The sequence below is a fragment of the Monodelphis domestica genome, chromosome 4, assembly GCF_027887165.1.
Source record: "Monodelphis domestica isolate mMonDom1 chromosome 4, mMonDom1.pri, whole genome shotgun sequence".
NCBI classification, from domain to species: domain Eukaryota; kingdom Metazoa; phylum Chordata; class Mammalia; order Didelphimorphia; family Didelphidae; genus Monodelphis; species Monodelphis domestica.
Window position 1 is genome coordinate 167,731,377 of NC_077230.1, and position 8,851 is coordinate 167,740,227.

The window sequence follows — 8,851 nt, forward strand, 5'->3', positions numbered from 1 at the left end:
ATCTGGTTTACTATGTGATTTCTAACTCTTTTTTTCTTATTATCTTATTCTTATGGTACTAGGATTTTGAGAGAAGGTAACATGAGGCATAAAATAGTTGAGATATCTTTCAAGAGGAAAAGATCCAAGGGAAAACATTTTTGACAGAGAAGTCAACCTTGCTTGGCATGGTGGAAAGATCATGATGTCAGAGGGGGGCTGGGTTTGTTAACTCTCATCTTCAGAACTATATCCAAGACATTTCCCACCTCTATGTATGAGTTTCCTTATCTCTAAAAAGGTGAATAATACTTGTCACTTGGTTATTGTGAGGGTGGTGCTTTGTAAATCTTAATAGTACTGTATCAGTGTGGCATTGATACTGTTGTTGTAAGAGTAAATTTGACTGAACTGAAAATTCTAAATTATTGCTAAATAAGATATTAGTCTAAACCAGGGATTCTTTGTCTACTTTTCTCAGATTCCTTGGAGAAATCTTTGGGGGACCTGTACTGAGAATTTTTACTATTTTGATAACTATATTTCAGTATAATTATTTCTTCTGTACATTTTTTGAGAAGTGGTCCATAGTTTTTATGGGTCTGACAAAAAGGTCCATGGCACAAAAATATCATCATCCCCCTCCCATCTATTTTCCTAGACTTCATCATTTCCAGGCAGCATCTGAAAGATGAAATCAACTCAAAACTCACACCTCTGCTTATTTCCCTCCCCAGCTGCATGACTTCATCAGGCCCCCAAACTAAGATTCCCCCCAACACTCCCCACCCAAACTTTTCAGTTGTTCTGGTATGTTTTGCCTTTCACCCCAACCTCCCCCTCACCCCATTAAACTGATCTAGAAAGACATTTGGGCCTCTTCAATTGTGGGTACATTGTAAGGAGTTTGAACTCAGTGTAAAAAGCTTTTAGGAGTTGCTCTCGGTTTCAGATCACAGGAATGGCATCATTAAAACATGATTTTAGGAAGATTCTTGCTAAAGCTATCTGTTTAGTCTCCCTCATTTTACAACAGTAGGAGCATTCAGAACAGGTTTCTCCAGCAGGTGTGTGGGCCAGAGGGAAAACACTGATACTGCTTCTGCTACTTCTAAGGAAACCAGGAAAGCTTAAGTACTATTTGTGGTACTAAAAGCGCAATTATAGGATACACTTAAGTTTTATACAAGCAGGGGGGAAAAGCATGGCCTGTATTGGATCATAATACTGTATTTCCTTTCCGCTAAGTCTCAAAGGAACAGATGTCCCTCTTCTTCAACTTAAGGGCATTACCTGTGCCTTTAGTGACACCTCTTCCCTGTTTCCTGAAAGGTCTTGCTCCAATACCATTCTGTCTTTCTCACTTCTCTGATTCTTTCCTCTTTGCTTTCAAACTTGTAGAGGTCACCTCATCTTGAGTAAAGAATTCCTACTGCTTCCTCTAGCTACCTTTTCCCCACAAAACTTCTCAACCAAGGATCCTTACAGCTATTCTGCATCTTTTAGCTCCTTTTTACTCCCTAAACTCTGCAACCTGGCTTTACCCCCCCATTCCTCATAAACACCCATAAAAAGAAAAGGCATTTGAATTTAGAACATTCATATTTGAGTCCTGGCTCTGATACTTCTCTATTTGCTTGATACTCAGGCACATCTTTGTAAGCCAGCCTGAGGAAATGAAAATTAATGGCTTCATTGTCAGTAGAAGGAAATTGGGAAGAAGTGACTGAGAGGCGATGATGTTAAGAGTTGTGTTTGACATGTCACATATTAGTTGTTAATGAGATATAGGAGATGCAGCCACATATATAGTGGTTGGAATTACATGTTTAAATGGCAGATTTCAAGGGGAAGAGCAGGAAAAAAAAGGACCCAGGACTGAGCCTTATGGAATGCTTGGTAGTTAATGGGTACAGGGAAAGAAAAATGAGAAGAATGGTAAGAGACATTAATAGAAAAACATTTCAGAGGAAACTGAGCTTACAGAATATTACATGGAAACCAGATGGTTAGTTGTTTTAAAAAGGTAAAAAAAGAATGAGAACTAAAAAGAACACAATGGATTTGACCTCAAGGAAGGAGATCCCCAAAAGGAGTTTTACTAAAATCATGAGAATTTAAGCCACAGGTGCTTAAAGAAGAAAAAGGAAAAAAAGATGGAATGACATTTGAGGTTTGGGGGTTGAGTGAAAGCTTTTTAAGACAGGGAAGACTTTTAGGGGGATTATGATCATGCATCAGACCTTGTTCCAAGAATTTTCAAGAACTGTGCAGACAGTGCACGATGGGATAGCCATCTGGGGGTCTTTGTTGATAAACTGTTATAAACGTTTCTAGTGTGAATAGCCACAAACATTTTCAGTGCTTTTTGTTGGTTGAGTAAACCGATGAACATGAATGCAAAAGCAAAATTTGACGCCAAATCATAGAAGTTGCCATAAACACAGAAGTTCCCTAGTGAGGACACTGCCTGTGCCTGAATTTCATTTAATTCTACTGCTACCATTTCTGAATTTTTCTGGTGACTGGCCAGACTAGGAATATGAGTGAAGACAAACTGATCTGGTCTCAATGTATACAAATAGAGGTAAAGCAAGTAGATGAAAGAAATGTTTAGGGCTTTTGGTAGGTGAGTTTGGCCTCCCTTATTATTGAATGGAATATACTTGCCCTTTTGCCATGAGGTTTGCAACCTTGGTGTATGCCTAAATCTACAGCTGCTCCTCAATTCCCAGATGGCAGCTATGGCTGGGAGTACTTTTTGCCATCTGCATTTAACAAGGAGTTTGTGAGCATTTCTTTCTCTCTCCAGGGGGATTATTTAAAATGGGGGAAAAAGTAATTTATAAGGTAGTCACTTTATGAGCTAGAGCTTATTCACCTGTGCCTACTTATATTACCTGTAGATATAGAGAGAGAGTAGTAAGAAATCATTTCCTGATAGTTTTTTTTGTTAATGGATTAGTAGATTGAACCAAACTCCACAATTCTTGTTTTCTAATACTATATGAGGCACCATTGTTGGCATTGTCCATCATGAGTGAACATATAACACAAAGTGTTAGATACTGCTCTTCAGATGAGATGTATGCCTGGCTTCAAACTGGTGAAGGAAAATATATAATATAATTTGATATGATATGATTAATATAATATCATTGGGCTTTTTTAAAGTAAATTTGCATGATGGAGTCTTAGCCATTTAATTACTCCTAATATAATCAGTATATCCATGTAAACCAGACCCACCTGGGACTTACAATATTATTAATGCAATTTTACTAGGAAAACCACATAACACTAGGGTATGTGGAGAAGGGAGTTCCCAGTTAAAAATCAAATTTCTACTATCTGGAAATACAAGGAATGACATCTGACCTTGAATACTTGCTACCCTGGGAATTCCCAATTGGGGAAGTGTTTTAATTGCTATTTTTCCTTTGCTCATTTTTTATGAATCATAATTTTATTTTTTTAAATGTGTGTTAAAGAAGTATAATCTAATAATTAGTAGATACAATTCTTAATCTAGCATCCTTTCTTTTGGGGCTGGTTCTTCTGTTGGGGTAAATTCTCTAGGTACCTTATCCATTTACAAAATTATGCACTTGCCATCTCTGCTCATTTTCAAGTTCTCTGTTTATAAAACCATTAAGAAGGTGTGAAATGTGGCCAAACTTCTCAATTTATGGAAAGCACTTGAAAAGGGATTGAGTTCCCTAAAAGTGAGGAAATTTGGCAGCAAGATGATCAATTTGAAGCACCCAATATGTATCTTGCATTTGTGTATCTGTACCATGTTCCTTTGTCACTATTTCTGTGGTCACCAGTTTTGTGAAGGATTTCTCTTTGCTTTCCAAGTGATTGCCTCTCTCCCAGTTGTTTTCAGTTCTATAAATGAATCATAGAGCTAGAAGGAACAGCCCGTTAAAGTTCATCTAATACATTGGTAGAATACGTCCAATACTTCTTTCAAATGCCATTGAGTGTTACCCATATTATAAGGTTATGTAATCTTAAAACAAAAAGATTATTATAAATTTCTCAACTCTCAAAGCATTTATTTTCTTATAGTAAAACTGATTTTGCATGATTTTTAATATAGTTCTTAAGTCTTCAAATTGATATTTAATTAAATTGTGAAGATTTATGAATGAATGAAGGTTATTGTTTACTTGATGATTTTTTTTAAATGCTTTGGAAAAATTAATAAATAAAATTGAAAATGCTGACCTTGATCTTTCATTTACAGGCAGTAGAAGAAGAAGATAAGATGACACCTGAACAGCTGGCAATAAAGAACGTTGGCAAGCAGGTGAGATGTACCACCTTACATAGTAATGGGCTTTGTGGATTGTCCAACTGTATGTTAGGGCCTGTGTAGGGAACTTCCTCTGCTTTTTTCTGTCTACTGCTTTGTTTTTCTCTGGCCTACATTCAAGACTTTGTTTTCTATTACTCCTTTATTTATTCTGCTTCATTCAAACTAGTCTAACAGTCCCTCTCCTCCCTGACCATCCTCTGGACTTCCTATTAAATGGCTTCAGGACCTTTAAAGCCTAACTAACTCAAATAACATCTCTTCTATGAATACTTTCCTAATTCCCTTAATTGGGAAGGACCTTCCCCTTTGGCCCTCATATGTAACTTAATGTTTTCTTTAATACACATATATTTTTGTACATTGTAGTTACCACTTTACTAGATTCTATCCAAACTTCTCTCCAAGCCTTTGCACACAATAGGTATTTAATAAATGTTTATTGTACTAAGGAAATGTGAAATTAGTTTCAGGGGCCTTTGATGCTCTCTGTATTTTTTGTCTCTTGAAAAATTAAATCTCTAATAATTCACTTACCTAAGTCAGTGATTTTGTTGAAATTATTTTATAAGGAATAAATTTTAAAAGTCTAGCTCTAAACTAATAATCCAACTTGTTTTTTAAACATCTGTTGAGTAGATATTTGTGTGGTAACTGAAATTAAAATCACATACATACAGATTTAAATGGTTATCTATGCTCTATTACCCCAAAACAGAGGGGGGGGGGGGATAAGAATTGAGATATCTAAAAATATATAATTGTGTTCAGAAGTAAATGGTCTTGGGCTTTACTTAAGGGAAATAAACATTTTATTCCCCATCATTGAGGCAAGGGAAAAATAAAAATCTCACCTATTAGGAGACTCTTCAGATTAATGAGACTGTTTTTTAAAGAACATTGAATACTTTTTTTTTCATTCCATGGAACATGGTTATCATATTGCTGATGTTGGCAGAATCCCGCTATTTCAGATGCAAGACACTAAGCTGTCTTTGCTTTCAGCCATCCTACCATATGCTGTGATCCCATCACATCTCACAAGCTATGTAGGTTTGGGCCAGGACCATTCTTGGATGGGAAATCTCTAAGAAACACCCAGCTGCCACAAGAATGTAGTGTAGATGACTGAGGAGAGGATGCTACCAGTTTAGAGCCAGTTATCCTGGTAAAACACTAGGGGCACAGTTCATCTTTAAATGTAATAAATGAAGATTCCATTATGTCCTAAATATTGTTTTCCTTAAAAAAAAAAAAGTAGTGAGTAGATAATCAAATAAGCTTTTCTTATGCCTCCTATTTTCTGTATATTTTGGTCATATGTATGTAGTATAGTTTTTTGCTACATGGGTATGTGATTTTGTTTTTAAGTTTCTGGCATACTGCAGGTTAAGTTAGCAATTTTTTTTATAGAGTTAGGAATTCTTATTTACTGCTTGTAGAACATTTTCCATAATACTCAGAAATTATTTGGACTGTAGGATATAAAGGTTGAAGGTATTTCTCTCTTTCCATTGTTTTCACTGATATAACATCATAACTTCTTTTTACTTGATCCCTTAATGTTGGATTTTCTTTTCTGTTTAGTAAGGAAAGGAAGTAGCTATGTAAACTGAGGGAGATTAGCACTTTTTGTGCTCATAAGGATCATCCAAAAGATCTTAGTATTTTGATTTTGGCCTCTTCTCCATGAGGGGACAAACACACACATACCCACACACACACACATGCATGCACGCAACAAAAAACAACCCAAACTCTTATTCTGTTTCTTTTGCAAATCTGTCTTTCTGATTCACCTTTTAACAAATTACAGTTTTGTGGTTTATCCATTTGAAATTGCTGGTTGCATTTTTTGTGGGAATTTAGTGGTATAGATAACCTCAGGGTCTTGAACATGTAGCTTACAGAGACGTAGCCAAGTAATTATTCGACCGATGAGCAACTGTGTAAATTTGAGAGTCTTGGGTATTACAGCAGTATCTATTAGCATTGTTGTAATTAAAGATTTGTTTATTGTATCCATTACACACTACCTTTTTCAGAGCTTTTTATATTCAACTATAAACTGCTTTGGGCTGGAACATAATATTGCCTAAATTCTCTAGCCATTTATAAAACCGCAAATTTTTCAATCCCAGTTTAATCAGTTTTTTCTAGCAAAGCAACAAAATTTAGCCAAATGGCCTTATCAGTACTTGTTCTTATGTGTGAAATTGCTTAAAATTAGTATTTAAATTCTCTCAATATCAAACAGTAAGTTTCAGTTCAAAAATATCTTTTTCAAATCAGTCAAAACAAGGCATATTGAACTAGGTTCATTAAAATGATGCTGGATTTCACTGATCTTCACTTTTATTAGGCATGGTTCTTTTGTATATTGTTCTTAATAGATTCACACAGTTAAACGTCTTTATAACAGGAGAGAAGTTCTTTTCCCCTCAAATAAGCATGAGTACTGCATATAGAATTCATTATTGTACATTCAGACCAAATTCTGGAAGAATATAAGAGCAGTGATGATATAACTAATCTATTATATTGGAAATTAAATTCAACAATAAAAAGTAAGAGTTGAAGTTGCAGATTTCAGGAAATTGAGTATAGCACAGTTTATCTCAATTTTTCCATTTGCACAATTACCAGGTGCTGATATTTAAATGTACCAAAATAATTATTTTCTCTACTGCTAAGATCATTTCTTCTTTTGTTTTACTTTTAGGACCCAAAGCGTCATTTGGAAGAACATGTGGATGTGCTTATGACCTCAAATATTGTCCAGTGTTTAGCAGCTATGTTGGATACTGTTGTATTCAAATAAAAACAACAGAAAGCGATTAGTGATACTTTCAGTGTATATTCGTCTATTGTTTCTAACGCTCACAATCAGTTGACTGCCGAAGGTGTATTTGGTTAAATGGAAGACATCTGGCATCATTTGCAGTCCAAGAGCAGCTCTATAACACCTTTGGGTCTCTGTTGTGCAATTACTTCTGTTTCTTTAGGTCAGGATCTTTGCAGATTCCAAAGTAGTACAAGAATACATCAAAGTGGACAAATTTTATTAAGTTACCATTTAATATTTGAAGAAATCAGTAGTACATATATATTTTGATTGTTGCTACATAATAAAAATACATTTACAATCTATCTAGTCTCCTGAGGTCTTTTTGGCACTGAGTGGAATTGACAGTATTACATTTGACAACACTCTAGGAAGCTCATACAGATGAGATGTGTTTTCTTTTACATTTTGAAGCTCTTATAACACATAAAACATCAGTGTGATAACAAAACTTCACAAATGAAAAATGGTTGCCATTAGTTTTCAGCTCTCACATATAACCCAGAAAAAGAATGTACACGAACATTTTGTTAAAGGCATTCAGGTGAAATACTGTACTGAAGCTTCTATTAATGTAGCATAAATTACATTCTCAAGACTTAGATGAAATGAATGTTAGGAAGGGGAGGAGAATGAAGTTTTCAGTTTGTTGGTTTTGTTGTTTTTTTTTAAAAGGACTAAGAACTTAAAATGACACTTTGGGGTCCAAAGAGACAACTATAAATTCTTTCAGACATTAAAAAATGATATATTTTTACAGTGATACTGCCTCTCTCTAAAATCAGCTTCCAGCTTGAGATCATTAAGCTTTTTGTTTTTCATTGTGTGCATACCACTGTACTGAACACCAAAGGCTTTGGGCAAGTAGCTTAACTTGTTAGAACCACAATTTGTTCATGTCAGAAGGAATAATAATACTTGTACTACCTACTAAAAGGCAATCTGAGTGCATGGGAGACTGGTTTGGGAGTCAGGACAACCTTTATTCAAATCTTACCTCTCATATACTAGCAAGTCATTTAACTTTCCAACTATCCCAACTATTTCTCAAGTTATATGTTAGCAAAGTAGCCTTCCATGCGGATTGATAGAAGGAATTAACAAACTGAGAGTTCCTTACATGGATCAAATTCCAGGTCCGAACAACAACAACAAAAAAGCCTGCCTCATCATAGGGTTGTGTCAAGTGCCTTTCTAAATCATAAAGCATTATGTAAATAGGAACTCATTATATAGAGCTTGGCAAAGGAGATTCTCGAATAGCTCATTATAAAATGTCTACGTAAATATTGAATTCTCCTTTGCCCAAAGCTCCCAAGGTCCCATAATCTTAGTGAGCCTAATAAAACCAAAGCTTCTTGGGTGAAGGTGTTTTTTTAGTGCCGTGCCTTTCAGGAAAGTTTTAGTTAGTATGTTTAGAATTTAAATTTAAACCGAAGTTACCTGGTTGAAGTTTCAGGCAAAAATTAGGAATTGAAGCTTTTCTGTGGACCAACTCCCTTTTCAGTGTGCCTAAGTGACTTTTTGGGTAGTCTTGCATATTTTTGCTTTTGCCTTCACTTACCCTACTTTCCCAGAGCTAACAGAAGATAGACTATGTTGATTTTTGGTATATGGAATAGACTAGTTGGAACTCCATTAGGTGGCCCACAGATTAGAAAGTATGGAAAAACAACAGTTTCAGGATGGTTTGGGGCATAAAAGAG

General features: G+C 35.3%; 1 protein-coding gene across 2 annotated transcripts in view; it reads left to right on the forward strand.

The window, feature by feature from the left end:
• PSMD14 (proteasome 26S subunit, non-ATPase 14) overlaps positions 1 to 7,450 on the forward strand; it is a 99,516-nt gene extending 92,066 nt beyond the window's left edge. For both annotated transcript variants that reach the window (XM_007494261.2, XM_007494262.2), the window contains exons 11-12: positions 4,232 to 4,294; positions 7,023 to 7,450. In XM_007494261.2, coding sequence (XP_007494323.1) covers positions 4,232 to 4,294; positions 7,023 to 7,121 — 162 coding nt within the window. In that variant the 3' untranslated portion in view covers positions 7,122 to 7,450. The remainder of the gene's footprint in view (positions 1 to 4,231; positions 4,295 to 7,022) is intronic.
• Positions 7,451 to 8,851: the final 1,401 nt, after the last annotated feature.